The 26484-nt window shown below is 37.3% G+C and overlaps 3 protein-coding genes across 4 annotated transcripts in view; 2 read left to right on the top strand and 1 right to left on the bottom strand.

Moving 5' to 3' along the window:
- The first annotated feature begins 495 nt into the window (after positions 1–495).
- LOC107654497 (conserved oligomeric Golgi complex subunit 1-like) lies at positions 496–9341 on the top strand. 2 transcript variants are annotated; one of them, XM_016441581.1, is made up of 14 exons: positions 496–864; positions 1505–1749; positions 2175–2356; positions 2505–2672; positions 3467–3623; positions 3699–3909; positions 4296–5081; positions 5247–5393; positions 6887–7048; positions 7151–7275; positions 7473–7581; positions 7767–7876; positions 8265–8346; positions 9027–9341. In XM_016441581.1, exons 1-14 carry the CDS (start codon positions 556–558, stop codon positions 9162–9164), a joined length of 2931 nt encoding a protein of 976 aa, XP_016297067.1. In that variant the 5' UTR covers positions 496–555; the 3' UTR covers positions 9165–9341. The 2 variants fall into 2 exon arrangements, with proteins under 2 accessions (XP_016297067.1, XP_016297068.1); XM_016441582.1 differs by having other exon boundaries at positions 674–751.
- Positions 9342–11023: 1682 nt separating this feature from the next.
- Positions 11024–21447, bottom strand: rgs9a (regulator of G protein signaling 9a). The gene is made up of 17 exons (XM_016441580.1): positions 21264–21447; positions 18416–18512; positions 17798–17848; positions 17578–17684; positions 17443–17515; positions 17258–17316; positions 16867–16943; positions 16600–16681; positions 16449–16511; positions 13999–14028; positions 13842–13903; positions 13464–13577; positions 13254–13369; positions 12316–12403; positions 12066–12204; positions 11746–11828; positions 11024–11360 (listed from the first exon to the last, which is right to left on the bottom strand). The coding sequence occupies exons 1-17, from the start codon at positions 21327–21329 to the stop codon at positions 11204–11206; spliced, it is 1464 nt and encodes a 487-aa protein (XP_016297066.1). The 5' UTR covers positions 21330–21447; the 3' UTR covers positions 11024–11203.
- Positions 21448–23808: 2361 nt separating this feature from the next.
- LOC107654495 (guanine nucleotide-binding protein subunit alpha-13) overlaps positions 23809–26484 on the top strand; it is a 26972-nt gene continuing 24296 nt past the window's right edge. Inside the window, exon 1 of the mRNA XM_016441579.1 lies at positions 23809–24141. Within this exon, the coding sequence (XP_016297065.1) occupies positions 23859–24141 (283 nt within the window). The 5' untranslated portion in view covers positions 23809–23858. The remainder of the gene's footprint in view (positions 24142–26484) is intronic.

Here is a 26484-nt window from a genome sequence, read left to right as displayed (position 1 = left end):
GATTCTGAGGGTGCAAAAAAATCAAAATATTGAGAAAATCGCCTTTAAAGTTGTCCAAATGAAGTTCTTAGGAATGCATACTAATCAAAAATTAAGTTTTGATGTATTTATGGTAGGAAATGTACAAAATATCTTCATGGAACATGATCTTTACTTAATATCCTAATGATTTTTGGCATAAAAGAAAAATCGATGATTTTGACCCATACAATGGCTATTGCTCCAAATATACCCCAGCGACTTGAGACTGCTTTTGTGCTCCAGGGTCACAATCAACAACAACAACAAAATTAATAATAATAGTATTAAAAGGAGAAGTGAAGGGTCAGTAATCGCTAAATATAATAAGACAATAGAAAGAAAGAAAGAAAGAAAGAAAGAAAGAAAGAAAGAAAGATTATTGTGATGGAGGGTCCAGTACCAAACTTCCACTAAAGGGGTCACTGTTTCACTTCATTCTGTGAGGAATGACCTCTGACCCGTTGTTTACGTGAAAGGAGAGCTGTTCGTGCTTCCGGGTTTTAGTTCTGCAGTTGTCTGCTCAGTTTTAAAGAGATGGCTACGACACCGGCCCAGTCTCTCCGGGTCTCAGAGATTAAAGACCCCACCGTTTTATTTGAGCGGTACAGTACGGAGGAGATCCGTGCTATCGAGAGGAAAGTGCGCGGAGAGATCGAGCAGAAGAAGGAGGAACTTCGACAGATGGTCGGTGAACGTTACCGGGATTTGATCGACGCCGCTGACACGATCGGTGAGATGAGACCGTGCTCGGAGAGTGTCGTTCAGTCCATCCAGGACATGTACCGGTACTGCCACAAACTGAAACAGGCGAAACACGCCCCTCAGTCCAGCGGCAAAGCTGAGGTAAAGCTCTTGTGCTGCTCTCGTTCTAGAGTACTGGGACAAAACAGCCCGCAAAAATGGAAATAATAAAGTTTATGTATGTTTTTATTCTGACTTCACACTATTCAGTGTGGCCAGAGATTCTCGCCTGCATGAGTGCAACTTGTTTCTTTAATTTTCTCGTCACTCAATATGGGTCCACACCGTCAGATACAAATATGTCAGTATATCATGTTTTAAACATTGGCAAATATAGCATTCACTTCACTGAAAGAATGAATCAAGACTACAGGATAAAACTGCAGCTCCATATACTGAATTGCCACCACTGTCAGAAATAAAGTTTTACAGTGTTGACAAATTATCTATCTATCTATCTATCATCTATCTATCTGTCTGTCTGTCTCAAATGTGTTAAGTGCAGTACTTCAATTTATGTATTTGATAAATATATTTTTATTTACATATGTAGATTTTATATTATATAATACATTATATATTAATTTCTTAAAAGCCTCATCAGGTTTTGTGTATATATTGTAATCAGTGCCTCCAGTCTTTATTGGTAACCAGTTTCTATCATTATACAATAAATCCCAAAATTGTTAGATATCCATGAGATTGATATTCACGTGTTGGGAACGTGTTTTGTTCCTGGCAGGGTCAGAAACAGTCTCAGGAGAGATTCTACACAATGGCATCACAGATAAAGCTCCTTCTGGAAATCCCTGAGCGTGTGTGGAGCGCGATGGAGTCCTCGCAGTACCTGCAGGCCACACAGCTCTACCTGCTCTGCTGTCACCTTCACAGCCAGCTACACTTGGAGCGAGGAGGGCACCAGTACAGCCCCGTCCTCTCTCGCTTCCCCATCCTGGTGCGCCAGGTAGCAGCTGCTGGTCATTTCAGGTACATTATGGAATTACACCCAACAAAGAAAACCAAAAATGACAAGTCTGTCATCATTTACTCATCCTGATGTTGTTCCAAACCCATAAGACTTTGGTTAGTCTTCAAAACACACATGAAGATTCATTGATAATTTTAATAAGATTAATACATTTTTAATATATTCATAAGATTTGTTTTTACAGTGCCTTAACCCTTTTGGATCTTTTATGTTTTGATTACCTGGACCTTTAATAGAGGAACAAAAACCTGTCGGGTTTCATTAAAAATATCTTAATTTGTTTTTCAAAGATTAATCACAGTCTTACAGGTTTAGAATGACATGATGGTGAGTAAATGATGACAGAATTGTCATTATCGGCTGTACTTTCTCTTTCGGCTGTACTTTCTTTCTCTTACTAAAAGATAGTTGTCTTTGTCTGTAGGTCTACCATCTTATTGGAGAGTAAGTCTGTGCTGCGTGGCAGGGCTGTGTCTGATCAAGCGATCGCTGAAGCGCTGGTCTCCACCATGCTGCTGGAAGACAGCTCCCCTCGCCAGGTGCTTGCTGATTTCCTGCTGGCTAGGAAAGCATCCATTCAGCAACTACTCAATCAGCCTCAGCATGGTGAATAGCCTTACTAATATTTAGAACCTTTTAGCTTATGAATACTTCAAGCTTTGCACTTATTTGTTCTTAGTTTATTAGAATAAATCGTTACATTTGCATGTGGTCGTTCTTCATTCACTCAGATGTGATGCTGTCCCTCTGTTAGGTGCTGGTGTGAAAGCACAGGTTTGTTCTTTGGTGGAGCTACTGGTCACCACTCTGTACCAGGCATATGCTGTGTTTTATGTGCCTCCGGAGGGCCAAGTGTCCGATACCGGTTTGGGATGTGGTCTGCTTTTCACTACCTTGGAGAATGTGACCTCCAACACATCTGGTGAGTTATCCATTTCTCATTCACGTTGTGATGCTCAAACATTGGTGTAAGGCGCCACTAGGGTTGGACATTAAAGCTTGGGGCAAAAATGCCACCAAAAGGAACAAAAATGCCCCCAAATTCAAGATACACACATGTTTCTGGCCAGTGCAATAAATGCAATGGGCAATCAGAGGTCTTTAGATTAGTCACTGCTGAAAACGACGGTTTTGTTCAGTGCTCGTGCTGCTCACTGACTGAACTCTGCACTCTCACAAATTCTCTCATCATAAACATCTGAATACAGACATGATGTAATGGATTCATTTTGCAGTGTAGACAGCTTCAGTGATTTTTCAGCATTTATAAAAATGACCCCGTTCAAAGGTTTACATACACTTGATTCTTAATACTGTGTTGTTACCTGAATGATCCACAGCTGTTTTTTGTTTAGTGCTAGTTGTTCATGAGTCCCTTGTTTGTCCTGAACAGTTAAACTGCCTGCTGTTCCGGCTGCTGTTCACGAGTCCCTCAGTTGTCCTCAGTGGGAAAAGATGGATCTCAAAACCATACAGTCATTGTTGGAAAGGATACAAATACACAAAAATGCTGGAAAACCAAAGAATTTGTGGGACCTGAAGGATTTTTCTGAAGAACAGCAGGCAGTTTAACTGTTCAGGACAAACAAGGGACTCATGAACAACTAGCACTAAACAAAAAAACACAGCTGTGGATCATTCAGGTAACAACACAGTATTAAGAATCAAGTCTGAACTAACTTGCCTAAAAAAACTGCAATTTTCTGTGAAATCCAGGGAAAGAGAAGAAAGTTCTGGACAAGGAGATGAGCACAGGAAGCTGGTTTAAATACCTTCCCCCTTCAGTGATGAACTTCCAGCCTGCTCTTCGGACACTAGCGCAGCCTATACAGAGGGATCAGCTCAGAGACACGCTGCAGCAGTGGATTGATACGTATGTCCCTCCTACAGATGTTAAGTAACATTTCTCTTAACTATTTGTTTTAAACGCTCATTTGTCTTTTAATAGCTGTAAGGAGGATATCTGCAGCGGAGTCAGCAGCCTTCTGGTCTATGTGAAGAGTCTGAAGGGTCTGGCTGCGATTCGGGATGCATTGTGGGAACTGCTCAGCAGCGAGTCCATCAGTCAGCACTGGAGTACTGTGTGTCAGTCCCTCCTCGAGCGACCTCTGGCCTTGTGGGATGACCTTTTGCAGCAGCTCTTCCTGCAGCGACTTCAGGTGCTCGTAATCAATTTAACTAGTTTAACTAGTCTGATAAGTGTGTTAGCGCTGTTTACAACTGCTATTAACATACACTTGTGATCCCATCACATGTATTCAGGCTAGACAGATTGCCATTCACACCTGGATGTAATATGTGGTTTAAACACGTCTCTTTTGACCACCTGTAATTAGGGTATGGTATCTTACTATATACATAATTCACCATGTCAGGGTGGTACTGCTTGTTAATAAAGCAATAAATATATATATTAAACAAAAAAAGTTGGAACACTGATTATTAGAATATTATTTTGATAATTCATAAATGTGTTATAGATTATAATTTTGTGCATTTTTTAGCTAATTGAATGAAAATACTTGTTTACCCTTGACCTCTCTAGGTGATCACTCAGGAGGGCACAGAAGGGATCTCCAGCAGCTCCAGACAGCTCTTGTCTTCAGCTCTGCGGGATCTGCAGGGTCAAGCCACAGCTGGGAGCTTCAGCCGCGGGGCGCAGTACGAGAGTGACGTTGCAGCTTTCCTGTGGTCCGAGTCTCAAGGTGACCTGCTCAGCGACACAGCCTGGGTGAGTGTAGCCCAGCGCAGCCCGCAGCAGAAGAGCGGCCTGTCCATGAAGACCCAGGCCCTCACCCCCTGTGTTCAGACCTTCTGCTCCTCGCTGGACTCCAAGCTCAAAGCCAAATTAGATGATCTGCAGCACTACTTGCCCTCTGAAAAAAATGGCAAGGAGCTTTCAGAGTCTGTCCCAGTCACCACTAAGTCCCCTATTAACCGCTTTATGGATGCTGGAGTGGTGGAGGACACTCTTAGAGAGCACTGCTTGGCATGTGTCAGGGACATCCTTTCCAGCGTGCGTGCCGAGCTCACTAACGCCCAGGCTAAGACCAACAGCCCCAGCCAGTTCAATTCGGTGCTCTTTATGGCCAGACTATGCCAGTCAATGGGGGAATTGTGTCCCAGTCTGAAACAGTGCATTCTGGGGAAGCAGAGGGGCTTGGATCCCGTGAGCAGAGGCACTCCAAGACAGGGCAAGAAGTTAGGCAAAGGCAACACTGCCAATGCAGCGGATGTCAGCCCAGCTCAGTCTAAGTGGAGCTGTCTGAAAGAGGAACTTCTGTCCTGTAGCATGGAGGCCTATGGTCTCTGGAGCTCAGCACTCACCAGGGTAAGGTGATGAACACACTGTTTGTGGAAGAGCTGGAGGTGTTAATGCATTCTGAGAACAGGAAATCACCAGTGTGGATGTTTTTATGCAGAGAACATATATTAGGGTAGCTTTTTAAAGCTTATATTCTGCAATAAAATTTAAATAAATAAAAATGCATTTCAGGCACTTGTGGGCAGCTTTGCTACGACTCTTCACACTGGAACTGCTGGATCCATCCTGAGTACTGCTACAAATTGGGAAGAGCTTGAAATACAGGAAGAGACAGAGTCAGGAAACAATATAATGTCCAAAATACGCCTCCCTGTGCAGGTAACAGCTACATTAATCCTTTTATTATTATTAAAGTGAATATATTATATATCAAATATTATTAAATACATTAATGAGACCTAATGTGAGACACTTAATTTCTTATACCTTATTGCATATTGTGTTTCTAAACTTTTTTAAAAAATTAAATATGATTATACACTTTTAAGGGACCACCTTCCTTAAAAAAATAAAGTCAGTTATGAATTTTCATTTATAATGATCCATTTACAGAAGATAAACAAATGTGCTTCAGCAGCACCTTTCAGAAGTTTGGAGTCAGTAAGATTTTTAAAATGTTGTTGAAAGGTGTCTCTTATGCTCACCAAGGCTGTATTTATTTAATCAAAAATACAATAAAAACCGGTAATATTGTGCAATATTACTACAATTTAAAATAGCTGTTTTATATTTTAAAGGGATGGTTCACACAAAAATGAAATTTCTGTCATTAACTCTTTCCCCGCCAGCATTTTTTTTTTAAGTTGCCAGCCACTGCCAGAGATTTTGATGATTTTCACTAAAATTTGATGGCCTTCTGTAAAAATGAGTGGCTACTGGTAGCTCTTCTCCTTTAAAGTGAATTTGCCGGTTGGCAACACATTTTTCATATGCATCTGTTTACATAAGAGATCACTTGTTTCTCCATCCTGTTGGTTTTTGTTCGGGAGGTTTTGTACTCATTCAGAAGATGTGTAATAGCGCCCCCGAGTGTATAACAGTGAAAACACGAAAAGCCGTAAAAACTCGTCTTTGGCGGGGAAGGGTTTTCTTGTAAAAGACGAGATAACTCGTCAATGGCGGGGTAAGAGTTAAAGGGTTAGTTCACCCAAAAATGAAAATTAGACCGCATTATTTTTCATATGCATCTGTTTACATAAGAGATCGCTAGTTTCTCCGTCCTGTACACATGTGTTTTTGTTCGGGAGGTTTTGTACTCGTTCAGAAGATGTGTAATAGCGCCCCCGAGTGTATAACAGTGAAAACACGAAAAGCCGTAAAAACTCGTCTTTGGCGGGGAAGGGTTTTCTTGTAAAAGATGAGATAACTCATCAATGGCGGGGAAAGAGATAATTACTCACCCTCATGTCGTTCCAAACCCGTAAGACCTTCGTTCATCTTCAGAACACAAATTATGATATTTCTGATGAAATCCGAGAGCTTTCGAACCCTCCCATAGACAGCAATGTAACTGACACGTTCAATTATTAAAATAGTCCATGTGACATCAGAGGTTCAATTGTAATGTTATGAAACTGAGAATTTTTTTGTGCACAAAGAAAACAAAAATAATGACTTTATTCAACAATTTCCTCTCTATATTTTTGGGTGAACTATCCCTTTAATATGTAAAATCTAATTTAGTTTTGCGGCCTCCCTAGCACCCCCTTGTGGCCACCTGTTTTGAAACCCTTTGCAAAGTGTTTTATTGAACTGAAAGGATGTTGCTATACAAATTATAAAATAATCCTTTAATTTCTTTCTCTCTACAGCCATCATGGTATGTTCAGTCGTTACTCTTCCATCTGTGCCTTGAGGTCAATAGGGTCGGAGGTCACGCGTTACCAAAGGTCACTCTCCTGGACCTCTTGCGGGGCTGTCTAGACCAGGTGGTGAGCGAGTATGAAAAACTCACTCAGAAAACACAGAGCAAGGTGAGACAATCAAATGTTCTTTTTTTATCCATTCCTGCCTAGCCACTATAATAATGGAATAAATCTATAAAACCAAATTTCGTTTGTCTCCTGTCTCTCTAGGATGCAGCCCTTCCCATGACCCAGAACAGAGCTTTGCAGCTGCTGTTTGACCTTCGCTATCTCAGTGCCACTCTAGGGTCCCGCCTTGAAGAGGGCAGGAGTTCCCGCTCTCAGCAAGACCCAAGGTAACCTGTTCATAAGCTAGAGATGGCCGCAAGTCCTCAGTAGGAAGTAAAAGCAATGATTGGTGATGAAAACACAATCATAGCGTGACTTGACCTTCCAACTTCAAAACAAAGTACAACCGATTACACCAAGAATAGCTCTTTCCTAAGCAGCAGACCTCTTACACTTTTCCTTAAATTCCTACTGTTTGTTAAAGCATCCAGCAGGTCTGCGACTCCCTGGAAAGTCACATTGATCCGTTTGACCTGGATGTTTTCACTCCACATCTGAACAGTAACCTGAACCGACTCTCACAAAGGACCTCTGTAAGTACAGACGATTTGTCTCCTACTAACCCTGTTTTAAGCATCCTGCTGTTTAATTGGCTCATTCAATTTACCTTTTCTCATGTGATTTAGGTTGGCATGGTGATTGCCACCTTTAACAGTGTTTTACACTCTTTAACAAAACTATGCAACCTAATGTTGATCGAGTCTCATGTTGTTTCTAGGTGCTTTTAGGATTGTTGACTGGCACGGAGAAGCAGTTTACCTCTAGGACCAACAATCTCAACTCTCAGGAACCATACAACATCCTTCCTTTGGCAAGCAGCCAGATCCGGTCAGTATAAAGCTCTAGCCCTTCACACTGTTTGACTCATTGTTATGTATTTATAGCTAGTTTATTGCTGTCATGCTGTGTGTTTCATTGTTGTACAAGACAATAAAAATATATTTATTTAGAGACATCATAAACTCTTAATAGCACATTTTACTGATACTAATTTGATGTTAAATTTAAAATGTAAAATAAAATTATACAAATATATCTTTTAAAATGAATATTTCTTAAATGTAAAATGTTCACTTTTTAATTTATTATATTAATTACTACATTATTTTCACTAAGTGTAGTGAATTTATCATTCATTTATATTTTAGTTCATTATATTATGTTTGTTATATGTTTCATTTTATTTATAAATGTATATATATTTTTCCTCCTCAAGGTTTGGTTTGCTGCCACTGAGTATGACAAACTCTCGGAAGACTAATTTAGCCACACATGGAGCAGATATCACTAGACCACTGGTAGGTTGCTTAAGCATTTGGTGTGTACAGTACTCGGATACCTCTGCTGGCATGTTTTTAAAAAAGTAAACAATTGAGCCACTGTAATAGTAAACCATTAAAACCATTATAATATTTATTAACAAAAAGAGTTCAGTTGGTGTTTTATGTTCTCACGGTTTTGCAAATGAGTCACTTTCTACCAATGCTCCCAGTTTTACGTGGCCTAGCAGAAGAGCTACTGGATCTCAAGGCGATAGGTGATGTGATATTGTGTGGTGCTGTTTCATTTTTTGCAGTGCATAGTTTTGGATTTTCTGCACTTTAATCACTTTGGTCGCATCAGCTGATATGCTTTGTGAATGCAACACATGGCATAGCAGCACTCAAATGCAACTAATACATTATGAATATTGAGCAACATGAGGATCAAGGCTGTTGAGCAGTTTTAGTATCATCAATCACAACAGTTCATCTTGAGCTTAATACTTCTGTATTATAAGCAAACAAGCATCATGTACTTACAGATTTCTCCACTGGCCCTTAAAACTGCTAAACCGTTTGCTTGTGGTGACACTTTTTGACTCTTGCTGTGTGGAGAAACTATTTAAAGTTCTGCGTCTCAACATTATGAAATGCAAATCAGTTTTTAAGGCAATTTACATGAGTTTTTATTTTTATTTTTATTTTCTCTATTTTAGGTGGCTCCCTCCTCTGCTTCTGCTCCACAGGACAGTTTCCGCCCAGGAAATCTCTTCAGGCAGTTAGCCAATCAAGAAGAGGAATCCACAGCCCCTTCTCTCTTTAAATTAGGCTGGCTTTCTGGCATGGCCAAATAAACTTTTATTAAAAAGTTGCTATTTTTTTTAACCGCACACAACACTATGTAAAATAATATTTAAAATACATTTTGAAATGTTACAACTGTGTACTGTATTGCCTATTCTCACAAAATCACATGATATAGAGAAATTGCAATGCTAAGCATATTAATAAAAGGGAAAAAATTAATGAAAAGTACACCTTTGTATTTATCAAGCACATTAGCTATTATTTTGTGGCATTTTAATTATTTTATTCTAATTAAAATTGTAATTGAGTGAATCAGAAACACAATTTAGCTCTATATTCTTCTTTGGAAATTACATTTTGGTGTAAATGTATATTTTATCATGCTATCCTCCTTAGTTACCCTAATTAAGAGTTTGATTGTGTATATTCCATTTAATTTTTTTGTATCTGAGAAATAATTAAAGGGGCTATTTTTTACTATTTAAGTAAAGATTAGAAATTTGAATACAATGACTTTTTGAGTGTAGATTTGTAATTTAAACTGATTTTCTGATCAAAGAAGCTTCTTCAACACTGCAGGCAGTATTACAAACATACAGCACTGAACCAATAAACATGCTGTCTTTATTGTTTTACAGAAGATATACAAGTATTCACCATGACTATGGCACGCATACAAAACATCTTGACACTATAATGGGGAAACTGCTATACAGGTAAACAGAGATTGAAAGAAACTCGATCTTTGTATTGGATGAACAGAATCATTGCATGGAAACAAGTGTGATCTGAAAAACCAGTATTCAGCAAACTACAAAAATACATCCTTTGGATGTAGCAATACAAATTATAGGAACTAGCTGTTCGGGAGTCATTTGTACATAGTTGAACTGTTATTTATATATATTTGCAGTGTTGGGAAGGTTACTTTGAAAATGTAATAGGTTACAGATTACAAGTTACCCTACTTAAAATGTAATAAGTAGTGTAACTTTTCAATTACTTTATTAAAGTAATGTAACTGATTACATTTGATTACTTTTCTAAATTTCTAATGTTTTCAATTGTTAATAATTTTCAAGCATGTAAACCAGGCAGGTTAAACTTACAGTAGTACTCAACACTGATTACTGTCAGACTTTAAAATGAATTGAAATTCAAAGAAAAAAAATCTGTAACTGTCATTATTTTTTAAAGGGCACATCGGATGCAAATTTCACTTTTTCATGGTGTTTGCATGTAAATGTGTCTTAGCAGTGTATGGACCTAATCACTCCACAATGATAAAAATCCATTCACTCCTTTTTTTAATCCCCCAAAAACCTAAAGAGTTATCAAGCCAATATGATGTCATATTGCTCAGGCCTCTCCCACGACCACTGACATACTGTCCCATATTAGCATATTTTAACCCTCAGCCAGTTGTACGAAGTCCATCATTTTCTCCGCACTCGAGCAGCTGTAGCGACAACAATGTTAATAGCTATGATACTGTTTTTGAAATCAAATCTTTGGATAGCTATGACAGGAAACACTGGAATCTAACAATGCCTTTGAAAAAAAAGTTAATCTTAAAAAAATAAAGCATTTACATAAACCCATATAGGAAATAAAAGAGATATCAAATAAGCATGTTATAAACTCCTGAAACATTGGTGTTTCATATTTTAGAGCACTCGCTGCAATTTATTAAAGAAATCAATTAAATCTGTATGTGGGAGTGTGTGTGAAAAAAATCAGATGTAACACCCCTTTGTAATCTTTAAAATTTTCATAAGTAACTAATTTAATTACAAATTTTTTCTCAGTAACTGTAACTGATTAGTTACTTTTATTTTGTAATTAAATTACGTAATTCCGTTACATGTAACTAGTTACTTCCCAACACTGTATATTTGGTATCAATTATGTGTACAGCAAATTTCATGGAAGAATTAAACTTAGAGTCTCTAAGTTTAGCTCTATGATATGAGACCTTGTATTGGATCTGTATATGTAGAGCACCCAAGCGTCTTGTGCGGGTCTCTTTTTATTAGTCAGATTGTTAGGTAAAGCATTTCCAGCATGTATTTCTGTCTCCAACTTTCTATTTGCGATCTAGTTTGCTGGCCATCAGTTTCTTAATGTCTACGGGTCCAGCTGCGGCTGCTGCTTTTGCTTTCTCTTCCTGCTCCTTCTGCCAGGTGATGATGGGGTTGATGCTCGGCCTGCGGTTCCTCATGTTTTGCTGCAGCTGGGCCTCACTGAGGGGGGAGAACAAGCCTTTTTATAGCAAAATACCGTTGGTTTGGTGACACGCGTTTTATATTTCTGAAATTACTTGTGTAGAAATTGCAATAAAGACACTCGGTAGCAATATTATCAAAATGTAAAAGTACACTGACAAAGCTTTGGTGAATAAACAATTTTCATTCAAAAACTGCTAGTAAATTTCAAAAGCAATTATGGCTAGTAACACTGCATTAAACAAGAAATGTTAGAAGTAGAAAAATGAAAATAGTATGTTCTTGTAAGACATACTCTAATATACTCCAATCTTTGTTTTATTTACAATTTGAATTTTTTTTACATTGTACAAGAGAGGATGAATTATTGGTCAACATGCATATACAAAAAAAATTGACTTACGAGAAATCGTGTGGTGCAGGTGAAATGGCTTTTTTCTGTATTTCCTTGTAAACTGGTGACTTCAGGTAGCGATAGAAGGTATCCTAAATTCCGCCAAGACCAAATACATTAACATTGTCATGTACATTACCATGCCAAACCCTCCGAGAGTTGTCATGACAGAAATATTGAGTTAAAAAATTAGAAATGTCTGGTGTGCATCCTTATTAACTAAAAAAAACACACACACACACACACACACACATGGCAGAGTTCAAATTACTAAGCATTCAGATTGCAGGTGATCAGACACAACAACAGAGGAGGAGATACGATCATACCTTTTTCATCAGCATGAAGATGTGGGTCTGGGCCGCGTCCAGTACGTATCGGTGAGGATGTTCCAGTCCCTTTACTGTTAGACCCATTGTCCTGCCATCAATGTTGATCCATCGTGGTGCTCCTGGGGCCAAAAAGGTTCTACAAAAAATAAAATAAAATAAATAAATAAAAATGAGATTCTGAGAAATAGAGGCCTGACATGCAAAATACATGTAAAACTATTATGTGCACAAATAACGTGCATCTCACTTGAAAATTTGTTCTGCTTTCTCTGACATAGAAGCTGCTGTGCCCCATTTCAACTCCTCAGCGGCTTCCCAGAAAGCTAGATTCTCACCTGCAGTGAAGAAAATGGTCTAAAAATTAAAATTCTGTTATTTACTCACCCTCATTTTGTTTCACAACCATATGACTTATAATCAAATATAATGAAAGTAAATAAGTCAATCTCCAATCAGTGTTGTTATAGTTAGCTAAAACTATTAAAAGTCATTTCATTAATTGACATAAAGCTGAAAATAAAAATATATAATTATTGCTTCAATTAAAAAAAATTAAAGTAACTAAAATAAAATGTTGAAGTACTAAAATTATTAGAACTAAAAGTGCAATCAAAATAAATTGAATAGAAATATTTTTAAATATGTCAAGGTGCAGTTTATTTTGATTTACAGTTTAGCAATGCTAGGTAAATAATCGTCAATTTGTCACTTTTTCAAAACTCATGGAACAAATGGAAAACATTCTGAATAGGGGTGTCAAACGATTAATTGCAGTTAATTAATGAAAAGTTATATATATATATATATATATATATATTAAAAAGTACATGACAATATGACTAAACCTAATTAAAATTAAAACCAAAATATAAAATTGATTCAAATTACTTTCTAATAAGACTCTTAATAAGAGTAAATAAATAACACTGGCTCCAATATTATAAAAAGCACCATTAAAGTATAATTAAAGGACTAGTACCTATCAAAGTAGTACTCAAAGGAGTCTGAACTTTAAACTTAATCAGCTGATCCAGTTCAGAAAAGTGATCCAATAAAAAAGAAAAACATGAAAATGAAAAGTTTTCAGGTTGAGTAAATGATGATAGATTTTTGTTTTTTTGTGTGAGCAGTAGTTTCTCACTTTATACCACAAACAGTCAAAGCATTAATGAAACATTCACAAACCACTGAATTCTTTCTTTAGGAAAATCTTGAAGTCTGCACGGCCCCGTGGATCATTAAGCAACTCATAGAAGCTAAAGGACCAGCGCTCCACCCTCATCTTTGTGGGAATTTCAACCCTGTAAGAACAAATTGTAATACACCGTAAGTGATTTAAAATCTAATTAATATTAACTAACTAATTTAAATGTAGAAATCTCTCAGGGAATTTACTCTGGCGTGTTCAACTCCCAGTAAGAGTCATCATCAGTTTGCCAGGGATTGCTGGGGAGGCAGGGAACGAGGAATGGGTCGTGGTTCTTAAATGTCGTCATATATTTGACCAAGCTGAATGCAAGAAATAGAGATTTAGAAAAAAAGCCCATGAAGCACATATACACCAGGAAAAAAATGATTATTGGAGTATGCTTTACAAGAAAATATTATTTAAGTTTTTCTAACATCTAATTCAGTGTTACTTGCCATGTTACTTGTGACTGTTTGTGAAATTTACTAGTAATTTCTAAGTGAAAATTGTTTCTACACTCTTTTTTTTCAGCGCAGAAGCCATCCAAAATCATTAACTCCCAACTGTGGCTAATTTTGACTTACGCTCCAAGAGATACTGAAGACTTGACCCTTGACCTCATGATGGCCTGTTGTGTGTAGATGTTCTAAAATGTACATTTAGAACCAACTAATCAATATCAATAAATGAAAAAACAACAACCAGTTCTCTATATTTTTGTAAAGAAGCAATGTCACTTACAATTCTTCTGTAGTAATCATAGGTTTTTTTCTGAAAAAAGGGAGAAACAGCATCCTGTTACATTACAAGCAAAATGCTTCTGATACGACAACACAAGACCCACTCGCTACATGCTATCCTGCCAAATACAGGGGATATCTGAGTGTGATATCTACATATACTACCACACACAAACTAGCACAAGGAACAACATAAAGCTCTTAATATAACATAGGGACACTCATTTTAATTGCCAATGGTCTGAAATAATGCTCAGGGTACAGAAGCAGGGAAGTACTGTGGCACACTATATATACACACTTGCTTATAAAGTGTTTGAATGATATTCAAGGCTGGAACTGATAGTTTGTGCTCTCTCTCGTGTGTGTGTGTGTGTGTGTGTGTGTGTGTGTAGGAATCATCTTGATAACTGAAGACATATTAGAAGTAAAAATCTGTGTGGAAAGAAAAGAGAAAGAAAAGAGACAGTCACACCAATACAGTCACAGTCTAAAAAAAGTCAAAGCAGTCCAAGTTATATACACAGAATATCAGGTTACATCGTATTATTATGACAAACCACAACAGATCCACTACTGTTCAAACGTTTGGGGTCGATAAGATTTAAAAATATATATGTTTTAATTGCTCACCACCAATGCTGCATATATTTGATCAGAAATACAGTAAATACAGTAATTAGGGGCCAAGCACTGAATTTTCAGCAGTCACATGATCCTAATCATTCTAATATGCTGATTTGGTGCCCCAGAAACATTTCTTATTATCATCAATATCAAAAACAGTTGTGCTGCTTATTATTTTTTGTGGAAACTTGATGAATAGAAAGTTCAAAAGAAAAGTATCTATTTAAAAATAGAAAATGTTTGTAGCATTATACATGTGTTTACTATACCTTTTAAATTTTTTCCCACAAAGTATTAATTTTAAATATTAAAATATTATAAAAATCTTACTGACCCCAAACTTCTGACTGGTAGTGTAACTTACAGTATTCTGACTTTTAAATATTAAAGGGATAATTCATTTTTAAATATTAAATATGCATTTAAATATTAAAGGGATAATTCACCCAAATTAAAAAAAAAACAATTGTCCATCATTTACTCGTCCTCTTGTTGACTTTCTTTTACTCATCCTTTATGACTAATTATTTAGAAAAATGTCTGAGCATTTTTGGACCCCACCGGGTTTCATTACATGGACAAAAACAGTTAATTCATTCATTCTCCAAATTATATTTTGTGATCCACAGAAGAAAGAAAGTAAGTCATTCAGGTTTTGAACAACGTGAGGGTGAGTAAATGATGACAGAATTTTCATTTTTGGGTGAACTATCATGCATCAAAGAGTGATATAATATCACATCAACATAATCTACTCACATTCAGACAGACCCTTTGTTGGGTGTTTTAATGTTTCAAACTGGGTTTAAAGAACTATAAATAAACTAAAAATAATTTTCAAATATACAAGTTATCACCAGCAGCAGCAGCAAAAGCAATGATAAGCTGCCCTGGTCTATTTCTAAAAGGTTCTATGAGGGAAAAAAGCGTGGGTGTGTTGGAGGGGAACTCCTCAGAGGATCAGCAGGTCAAGAATCCTCTTATATCACAAAGCAGATTGTGGGAGAATCTACATGACCATCCCAGGACTGAGACAGACACACTCCTAATCAGCTCTAGTTAGAGCATTCAGCAGTATTGCCTGTAAAGCCCCAAGTCCCTCCCATAGTAACATGTGACAGCATTTAAAGGGACAGATCACCTAAAAATGAAAATGATGTCATAATTTACTCGCCCTCATGTTGTTTCAAACCTGTATGGCTTTTTTTCTTCTGTGAAACACAAAAGTAGATGATTTGAAATAGGTTTCAGTGGATTGTCGACTTTCCATGTCCATTATTGTGAAACCTGCGAGACAAAACAAACACACAGCTCCGATCACAGCGTCCTCCATCCTCCTGTTGTTAATGTTGGTCTTCTTTGTTTCTGTTGTTGAACGCCTCGCACAAATGACGACGCTGTCGACCGGCTTACGTCACTTCTTAGTACACACTCTCGGTGCGAATGCAACCTTTTAAATGGTACTGGAAAATAGTTCGCACAAAGTTGTCCCAGTACTTTAGTACTGTACATTTAGTTCTGGAACTAAAGCGGTGCGAAAGGCCCTAATGGTGTTTGGTTCCTATCTTTGCTTAAAATAACTTCTTTTGTGTTCCACAGAAGAAATAATGCCACACAGATTTGGAACAACATAAATGATGACATAATCTTCATTTTTGTGTGAACTATCCCTTTAACACCATACTAGCTTTAGTGATTGTTAACACTGACACTTTAAAATAGAATCAGCAAGTGACATCAATCTTGAGTGATACTCCAGAAGAGTGAGTGTGGTGACTTTAGCTTAATAGATATTAAGGGGTCACATGTACACTTACCAGTTACCTCCTCCGCATTAGGGTCAATGTGACGATCCAGGCCGTAATCCATAGCGCTGTGAGTTTGTGGCTGGAAACAGTTTAGAGAAAAGAAAATGCATCCTCCTTATAGTGTCTTCAAAGCAACTGTAAACTAGCAGCTTCTGCCAACCACTTACTGGAGGCCTGTGGACAATCCAGTAGGCTCTTTCCTGACAGTCAAACACAACCCTGTCTGCCTTCTGGCGCGCCTTCCCGGCACTTGAAAGACAGAACACAATTCCATAAAGTAAGTACCAATAACAATAAGTACTGAAGATGAAGAATTACAGAAAAGGAAGAAAAAGGACAAACCGCATGACACAAATATAGCTGACAGAGACTGAAAAGACCGAAATAGTAACCATGTATGTTTATAAAGAAAGCAGGAGAGTAGAGAAACTCACTGGTACTGCTCTTTAGCTTGCATCACAATAAAATCCCATTTGTGGTTCATCCATTTGTGAAGTTTGTTGTATTCCTCCTGTTAACATCAGTGTTACAGTATAATAATATTAAAGTCGGCATGAGATTGAAATTCACACTATCTATTATCTAAATGCATCTTATTTATCGTATTGTGAACGATTTTTAATTCAATTTGAGCCTGTAATTGTTTATCAAAATGCCATAATGCGATCTTCTGGTAAAACGATCTAGTGACTTCTCTCTAGTGACGTATGCTAGACATTTCCATCATTTCATCTGCTTAAATCCTGCCACTTTCTTACAGTCAAGCTCATTCTAAATAAGTCAAATGATTCTAAATAATAACTAAATGAGTATTCAAATGAATACCTGCTCATAAGCATCAAGCACTCCCTTTTTTCGAATGTTTCTCTTTGCCAGATAGATTGCTTTAGTGACAGAGAAAACACCTTTATTAGGGGATGGTGACAAAAACATGTTTCTTTACATGGGTAAATGCAAGGCCTCTGGCAAGCAACTTCTCAGATTTTGTTAATATTCAAAAGATTACAAACCATAATCAGTGTCCTCAGCCTTCCATTTCTGCACAGGCCAGAAATGGGGGTCTAGACAGAAGGGAAAAGTCACCTGTTTACAGTGCACCTCTATTAAAACATTTTTAAAGATACAAGGTCTCCTGACACGTTTACCTGAAAGCGGTACAAACTGCCATCTGGTCTGAGGACAAGCTTTTTGTGGTCCTGCAGAGGGTAGATGTACCCGAATGCCACTAACATTGTGCCAAATGCTTGAGCCTCTGTCAAAAGGCATTCAAGGACATTATTGTGCTGGGTAATATATTCAAACATATTTAAAGGATATTTTTTCCAGAACATTATTTATTCAAAACGATATTTTTTTCACAATTACCATCATTGTCCATGTTCATATTTTTGGTGATCCATGCAACAATATCCTGACCTGTCAGACAAACAGATAATGTCATGACAACTGCAAAAACAGCAAATAAAGAAAAATGTGTGCTGACCAATTGAAAATCACCATGATATGCGGTTTAAAAATAAAATAAAATAACCAAAAAAATAACAAAATAAATACAAATGAATAAAAAATGTAATGATTAAAAGAATGATTAAGGGTCTCAGTGTATGTACAAATATTAAATTGTAGTGAAATACTGTAGAAAATTGTTATATCAGTTTTCAAGCATTTTGAACACGTGTGCTTTACAAATCTCAAGCACATTACTACAAGAACCAGTTAAATGTAAGACTAAGTTAAAGTTCCTGGCTCACTAGATTTGTCGACAACCCTTGCAGAGATTAAAGTGCAACTTTGGAACCTAAAGTAGTAAAGATCTCATCCAATTGAAGGCTGCTGTATATAGCCAGCGTCGTCAGATTATGATCTGGCAGCACAACGCTTCTGTCTGTATATAGACCAAAAGGGAACGTACAGTATACAATACATGGTGATCTGTGAACAGTGTTAGGATTCTGTAAGATCCTCACTAAATTACGAACTCACCAGTGATGGCATGGGGAATGGTTGTAACGTTGAGCTTCTGATTTGCTCCCTTCACTCCAGTGGATGGGTCCTGCATCTGAACCGCTGTGGCCTCCACCTGAGAAATTCAGGAAATTAGTTTAAGATATAAAATATTAAAAAGGTAATATATAAAATCAGGTGCTAAAGGATCAAATGCAATGCTCTGGAAAGGGCAGTATCAGTCCCTACAACTATAGATTTTCAATGTAAGAACAGGGTTCCCCATTCAGTCATATTTAGGATTAAAAAAAAAAATTATATATATATATTAATTTGTCTTAAATTGAATTGTAATAATCTTTCACAATATTTTTGTATTTACTCTTTTTTTTTTCTTAAATCAAATCAATACAACCGAAGGAAAGCGTTCATTCAAAAACATTAAAATAAATCTCAGTTATCCCAAACTTTTAACCAGTAGCATAACTACTTAATACTTTTTCAAACTGTAGCTTGACACCAGTAACTTGTAGCTTCCACAGCACTGATTTGTACTTGGTTACAATGGCTTTTGATAGGACTGTGGTGCAGTAGTTCAGGGTCGTCAAGGTCCGTTGAGCTGTGGTGCTCATGTGGGTGACACAAGTCCCAGTCCAGCTTCTGATGTCCTGATCTGACTCCCCTGTCTTTCTCCAATGATTTCCTGCTGGTCTCCATAATAACTGTCCAGTAAAATTAAATAAAGTAACACGTTTAAGGTGTGTGTTACAAGTTGCATGCACGATTTTGAATGCATTTTTACTCTACTTCTAACCTGTCCTTCCACAGATCTCCTACTCTCTCTATATATACCCTCTGTACTCTGTTCCCTCCCTCTCCTTATTTGCCCTCGTCTTCCTCACAGGCTGAGGTATTTATCATCTTTATTCGAGGAGTTTGAGAGTTGTGGGTCGGCTGCAGTGTTGGGCTGATGAATGGGGCAGTCAGTGATGTGCAGCCACCTCAGGGGGCCAAACGAGACAGCTATTTAGTGACTGAACAAGACACATCGCTGGAGAGAAATGCTGACTATGACCCCAAGAACACCATCCCTACAGTCAAGCACAGAGGTGGAAACATTATGCTTTGGGGATGTTTTTCTGCAGGACAACTTCATCGCATTGAGGGGCAAATGGACGGGGCCATGAACTGTAAAATCTTGGACGGAGACCTCCTTCCCTCAGCCAGAACACTGAAGATGGGTCTTCCAGCATGACAATGACCCAAAACATACCACCAAGGCAACAAAGGAGTGGCTCAAGAAGAAGCACATTAAGGTCATGGAGGGGCCTAGCCAGTCTCCAGACCTCAATCCTATAGAAAATCTGTGGAGGGAGCCGAAACTTTGAGTTGCCAAACGACAGCCAAGAAACCTTAAGGATTTAGAGAGGATCTGTAAAGAGGAGTGGATCAAAATCCCTCCTGAGATGTGTGCAAACCTGGTGACCAACTACAAAAAACGTCTTACCTCTGTTGTTGCCAACAAGGGTTTCTGCACCAAGTACTAAGTCATATTTTGCTTGGGGATCAAATACTTATTTCACTCACTGAAATGCAAATCAATTTCTAACCTTTATATAATGTGTTTTTTCTGGATTTTTTATTTGGTATTCTGTCTCTATCCATTAAAATAAAACTACCATAAAAATTACAGACCCTTCATTTCTTTGTAAGTGGGCAAACTTACAAAATCAGCAGGGGATCAAATAAATATTTTCCCCACTGTATATATATATATATTAAATGTTGTTGTGCCATGTCAGGGGTATCAAAGAGATGGCCACAGAATGGCCTGAGAAAAAAGTGACAATACATTAAACAATTAAATTAAAACATTGGTTTTCTTTTTCACAGCCGTCATATATTTGAATAATTACACCAATTAATTTGTCTAGTTTTTGCCATTAATTATCTGTGTAAAGTTTCTGTATGCTGTAGGTTAGCTATATAAACTCTATAAAATAAGAAGAATGCATTTCATAGTGCCTATTTTAATTTTTTTAATCAATATTTTATTCTTTATCAATCATGAAGGCAACTAGGCAAGTTTTATTTTCAGTGAATGCCCATTTGATAATACATTTGTCCCCCCCCCCCCCCCCCCCTTTAATATTGCTGTTTGATTAATATAAAGTTTCATATGTATATGGATTACTCCAGTATTGGTTATTAAAGCAGCATAGCTGATTTTTCACTAGGCATGTACATTGGCTCTGCATGGCTACACCAAGGTTTAACAAATAAACTGAATATTTGTAACAGGTACCAATTAGTTCAGACCTAAAATGAGTTTGACACTCGTGTACTATGGCAACATGCATGCCCTTTGAACTTAGAGTAAGACATGAAAGTCTTAAGGCAAGCTGTCAGATGTGGCATAAGGCCAGGCTAAACGGCTTTGAATTAGAAAGCTCTTTTAGAGCGAATCTTTTCAATGACTCCAAGATCTCTCCAAGAAGCTAAGAATAAACAGAAACAAGAACAAAATTATATAAAATAAAATAAAAATACAGTTAAAGATTTGGATATTCTATATGGAAAGGCTGAGATACAATGATTTTAGTTTCCATTAAATCATTACATAGTTAGAATCACATATTACAGCATTAAGGATTTTTAAAATAAAATGAATACTAATTCATATATATAACTTTAAAAAGAATATGTTGGAAAGTCACTTCAATTTATGAATTTATGAAACACTACACTAGACATAGCGTATAGATTGTTTACAACAGAATGAACATATAAACAAATAGCTATTTATAAAGTGTATACGATCCTTAATAGGGAGTTAATCGTTCAATAATGTTCAATAATAATTACTTTGCCTTAAGAATGGACTTACCTTTTTAAGGCAGGACATCCGTGGCCGATAACGTTGTCCATGGTCTCGGTCCGATCTTATAGTCATTTTGTAGTCCGTAAAAAAATAATTTTAAGGGCAGAAAACAAATCTTGTTGTGACCAGCCTTAATGACAATATAATTGTATATATTCCCTGCTGCACGTCACGCACACACACCGGGGAAGACAGCGAGCAGCAAACATGAGAAAGACAGCGGACCAATCACAGCGCAGCTCTGTTATCTGCCGTCACTGCTCTCACACACCGACAGGCGGCGACAGACAGAGAGACCGACACTGTCTGTCGCCACTGCTTCCCATGGGGAACTGTAGGAATACTTCATTTCATTTTATCTGCGATGTTTTTCCATCACCAGAAATTGCCGTTTCAGTTACAGCCTGATTAAAGGCCTATAAGAAGTTCCTCAGATGGGCTAGATTGATTCAGATGGGCTGAATGTAATCTTTCAGAAACAGTAAGCAGATGCATTGTACAGGTGCATTCCAGTTTGGGATGTCAACATGGCAGTCCCCATGAGCATGTAACCTGCTCCAAGTAGAATAGCTAATTTTAGAAGACTGATACATCTAGTTATCATCTCATGTGATTGTAAATCATTTTAGGATATTTCTCAAAAATGCTACTGAATCATGTTTGATACATGAATTTCTAAGGCCTGTAAATTACCAAAATGATCAACACGTTGCTGAAAACCTGTTGCACACAATCGTCTACATGCAATCTGCCCTCTGATTGATAGTTCATACTTTTTTTTTAGCAAATAAAAGGTCTTATAGTAGATATAGTAGGTCTTATATAGGTCTTATATAGTTCAAAATGCTCCACCTTCAGGTCATGTTCTTTTTGCTATAAAATATAATGACTTTGATAAAGTAATCATGCACATACCTTTTATATTGGTATTACTATTTCAAGATGAACATTTACTGGATCAAAGCCTTTTTAAAATTAAAAATCATGTTAAAATGTATAAAATATTAGGCTACATTTATTTGTACATGTCTTAATCATCTTTGTACTGCATTGCATTATGTTACAAAATACAGAGCTCTGATCATAAAACTAAGCATTTAAATATCAACTTACAAAAATAACTTACATATATTATTATATATACAGTGACAAATGATATATGCATGTTTTACTAAGTAGCCTGCTATAGACATACTGTTATATAACTTAATTAAAACTTAAAAATATATATCTTAATTTTTGGCCATTACAACAGCTGTACCAACTGTATATTTCTGCTCACTTTGGACTTTTAATTAAAATGTGTGTTTTTTATTCCTCAAATGTGAGCTTCATATTCTCAGTATATCATATTATGTGATAAAGCCTGATCAAATAGGATACAAAACAGTGGTCAACCGATATATTGCAAAGGCTGATATATTGGCCGATATTTGACGTTTTTCAAATATCGGCAGTGGCCGATAAGTTTTTCTGTTTGGCCGATGTGTTCGGCCAATAAAAAATTATTCCCAATGCACACAAACTTCCCAGATTACTGAGAGCCCTGTTGGTTACAGAGTTTACTTCCTTTTTATTTATATATATATATTTAATATTAGAAGCTACTTGACTTCATCATCATCATTATAAAAAAAAAAAATTCTCTAATGTTTAGGAGCCCAAACTTTAAAAATTGTTTTTGTTCATTTATTTTACATTTTTCTGGTCTAATCACGATCAGATTTTTTCTAGATCCTGCATTAAATTTATATTTTGACCTCACTATTCGGGGAACAGACACAGTCTTTATAGATTGGACAGCGCAAGTACTTCTATCATTTAAGCGGGTAGAACACAAGTCATCAGGGCAGTTATTTGAGATTTGACTTACTAGTCATATGGTGCGTAGCGTCCTGGAGATGTTGTCCATTGTCTTTAAGAAGAATCGCTTTATGTATCCCCAAATTGTAAGTCGCTTTGGATAAAAGCGTCTGCAAAATGACTAAATGTAATGTAAATGTAATATTAATATTTGTTATTTATTTTTTTATTTCTTTATTTGTGAAAAAATACTGTAATATGATTACAGAATCAAGTAGTTGTCATTTAAAGTATGTTTATTTTACACATTTATCATTTTCAAATTATTTCAAATTTCTTAAATATTAATTAGAATAAATAAAATTATATATATTTCGGCTTTATATCGGCCATCGGCCACCCTGCTCTCTAAGATATCGACATCGGCTGTCAAAAAACCAATATAGGTCGACCACTACAAAAACTTTAAACACGTGCAAACTTTTTAAAAACATTTTGTTTAAAGGTCCAATAAACTGTTCCATAAAAAGTAGATTTTTCTGACTGTGCAGGGTTAAAAATCTTTGTGCAAAAGTGTTAATTTAGAACTAAACATATACTGAGTGCACCTTTAAGTAGCCGACCGACACCTCGTGTGGCTGAACATTGGCCCGTCCCGTACATTTCGTAGTTCGAACCCACCCCAAACTTTCAGAGTACTGCGCGCGCGCGCCACTGTTATGGTAACGGCCCCGCCCGCTTCTAGCACTGCGGCGCGCGCAGTTTCACTCCCTACTGTATCGATGAAGTTGCACAAAGATGGCGGATTTCCTGCCGTCCCGGTCCTTTCTATCCGTTTGTTTTCCAAACTGTCTTCTCAACAGCAGCGAGGCGGAACAACTGAGGAAATCTAAAGAAATAGACCGAGGTCTTTTGAAAGACAAAACCTATGTGAAACGGTTAGTGAAGATACTTCTGCTCGGCGCCGGAGAAAGCGGCAAGTCCACTTTCCTCAAGCAGATGCGCATCATACACGGCCAGGACTTCGACCAGCGGGCCAAAGAGGAGTTCAGAGCCACCATTTACAGTAATGTTATGAAAGGTATGAGGCGCGTTTCTCATCAAAGTGCCATATGGGGTCTAAACTTGACTTTAAACGGGGTCGGGAGGGATGAGAGGCTAGCGAAATGAGGTTTAGCTAGCGTTAGCTGAAGTTGCGCTGTAACCTGCCCAGGAGAAACGCCCATGTTATTCTCTCAACTTTTCAGCGTCGCGGTCGTGCACAAAGACCTCGGCGAAACACTTGATTTCTGTCTAAAGTGTTTCCTAGTTTGTCGCCTCATTAAAAGTGTGATTCCCCTCGCTCTTGTGATTTCAGAGGTCTAGAAAGACGAGACTCGAGTTTGAATTTCATCAGAAATGAACGTTAGCGCTCAAGGGTTTAACGGCTTCGTAAAGAACTCGACTCCCCAGATTCATGTAAATTCCTACTACTTTAAAAGTTGCACAAATGTTCTTTTCTGAAATTGTGTACTCATAATGACCCTAATTTTGGCTTTTTACCAGAATCTCGGGGCTGTTTAAAGAGCTGCTAAATCTCTAACAAAGAGACTGGTTTCAACCGAGGGCACACCACTCACTAAACTCATATTCAAAGCCTACAGACCCTTATTTATTGGCTTCATTGTGGCATTTTTACATTTTAAATGAAAGGGTGATTTTCAAATATATATATATATATATATATATATATTAGTAGTAAAGGACGTGTCTGAATTCACGTGTTTGGGCATCTGTGAAATGGGTGGAGTCCAGAGCTCTTAGACTACTAGCACATGATGAGAACATGGGTTTACAGTGGCACTAACCACTCACTAACACCTGTTATGGAAACAAACCAGCTTTACTGTTTCTGCCAGAGTTTTCAGACAATTTGGAAAGAGCTAAAGTTGTCAGACGATCCTCACTTTTGTCATATGTGAGTTAAGAGTTTAAGGCAAGTGTGTCTTTTATTCTTTTTGGAGTTCATGTCAGGTTTCCATCATCTCTCTTTTTGTCTTTCAAAAGGGGATGTAATAAATGATCAGTACCCACCTTATTTAATAGGGGGCTCCCCGTTTAGGCTGCCTCAGCTGGGGATTTCCAGTGCCTATATTGCTATGAAAAGATTTGAGATTTCCTGTATGAGATTAATATGTCACAACGGTCATCATTTACGAAGGCACCACAATGACAAATGGTTCAGCTGTGATCTCATGGAGACTCGTCTGTAGCATCGCTAACATCATGTCGTTCCCTAGCTCAACTTAAATAGGAAGTATTTAGTCAAATGGCTGCTTGGATCTAATCCTAAAGCCTTCCAGAAAACACACGGAAATTTCTCCTTATAATGCCTGGAGACAGAGAAAAAGCACTTTAACAATCAGTAGCATTTCGAATGCTTTCTCATGTTTCACTCCAGCTTCTGAACGTGTACCTGTGAAGATGTTGTGTTTGAAGCAGAATGGTTTCTCACTGTTTGACAGGTTGGTTTGGTCAAAAGTTTGGGTTTGTGAGATTTTCTTTCAGTGTTTTTGAAAGAAGTCTATTATGCTCGCCCAGGCTGCAATTAGCCTATTTGATAAAAAAAAAAGTACAGCAAAAACAAAACTTATTTTTTTTAATTTATATATTTGAATGTAATTTATTGCTGTGATGCAAAGCTGAATTTTCAGCAGACTTTACTCCAGTCTTCAGTGTCACATGATCCTTCAGAAATCATTTTAATTTGCTGATTTGGCGCTCCGGAAGCATTTCTTCTTATCAATGTTGAAAAAAGTTGTGCTGCTTAATATTTTTGTGGAAACCACAATAGATTTTTTCCAGAAGTCTTCTCTATCAATTTTGAGCAATTAAATGCATGCTTGCTGAATAAAAGCATTAATTTCTTTTTTTGAAAAATCTTACAGACTCCAAACTTTAGAATGGTAGTCCAAAAGAATTGATTTAAAGCTTTTACTCAGGCTTGTACAGATGATTCTCTTTGGTATAGAAATGTTTGAGGGCAGATGTGAACTACTTATAATGCACTTTGATAGAGCCTGACGTAGGACTGCAAAAATTAAACAAATGCATTTGCTTCAGCTGGACTGTGTAAGATCATCAAACTTGTATTCAGAGTAGGGCTGTGTAAAAAAATCGAATGCGATTTTCATGCGCATCTCGTCAGTAAAGCCGCTCCTGTGATTAGTAGTGATGTGCGTTCAGATGGAGCGGCATTTACGACACAGAGCCGTAGTTCACTGACAAGCTATACAAAATCACGTTCAAAATCGGCAATGAAACGCCTGTGATTTTGAATGTGATTTTGTGTAGCTTGTCAGTGAACTACGGCTCTGTGTAGTAAATGCTGCTCCATCTGAACGCACGTGCTGGAGATTTACTACTAATCACAGGAGCGGCTTTA

This window comes from Sinocyclocheilus anshuiensis, unplaced genomic scaffold (assembly GCF_001515605.1).
Source record: "Sinocyclocheilus anshuiensis isolate Anshui unplaced genomic scaffold, SAMN03320099.WGS_v1.1 scaffold419, whole genome shotgun sequence".
NCBI classification, from domain to species: domain Eukaryota; kingdom Metazoa; phylum Chordata; class Actinopteri; order Cypriniformes; family Cyprinidae; genus Sinocyclocheilus; species Sinocyclocheilus anshuiensis.
The sequence above is the reverse complement of the archived record's forward strand: the minus strand, read 5'-3'. Positions and strand labels throughout refer to the sequence as shown.

What these genes read in the sequence shown, in the direction of transcription:
- rgs9a (XM_016441580.1), bottom strand. Translation starts at nt 21,329, where the DNA reads ATGACTATAAGATCGGACCGAGACCATGGACAACGTTATCGGCCACGG. An exon ending in TGGGAGTTGAACACGCCAGA is followed by an intron (nt 13,370 to 13,463) that starts GTAAATTCCCTG and finishes TTGTTCTTACAG; the next exon opens with GGTTGAAATTCCCACAAAGA. An exon ending in AAAGCAGAACAAATTTTCAA is followed by an intron (nt 12,205 to 12,315) that starts GTGAGATGCACG and finishes TATTTTTTGTAG; the next exon opens with AACCTTTTTGGCCCCAGGAG.
- LOC107654497 (XM_016441581.1), top strand. Translation starts at nt 556, where the DNA reads ATGGCTACGACACCGGCCCAGTCTCTCCGGGTCTCAGAGATTAAAGAC. An exon ending in AGTCCAGCGGCAAAGCTGAG is followed by an intron (nt 865 to 1,504) that starts GTAAAGCTCTTG and finishes TGTTCCTGGCAG; the next exon opens with GGTCAGAAACAGTCTCAGGA. An exon ending in GACTCTCACAAAGGACCTCT is followed by an intron (nt 7,582 to 7,766) that starts GTAAGTACAGAC and finishes TGTTGTTTCTAG; the next exon opens with GTGCTTTTAGGATTGTTGAC.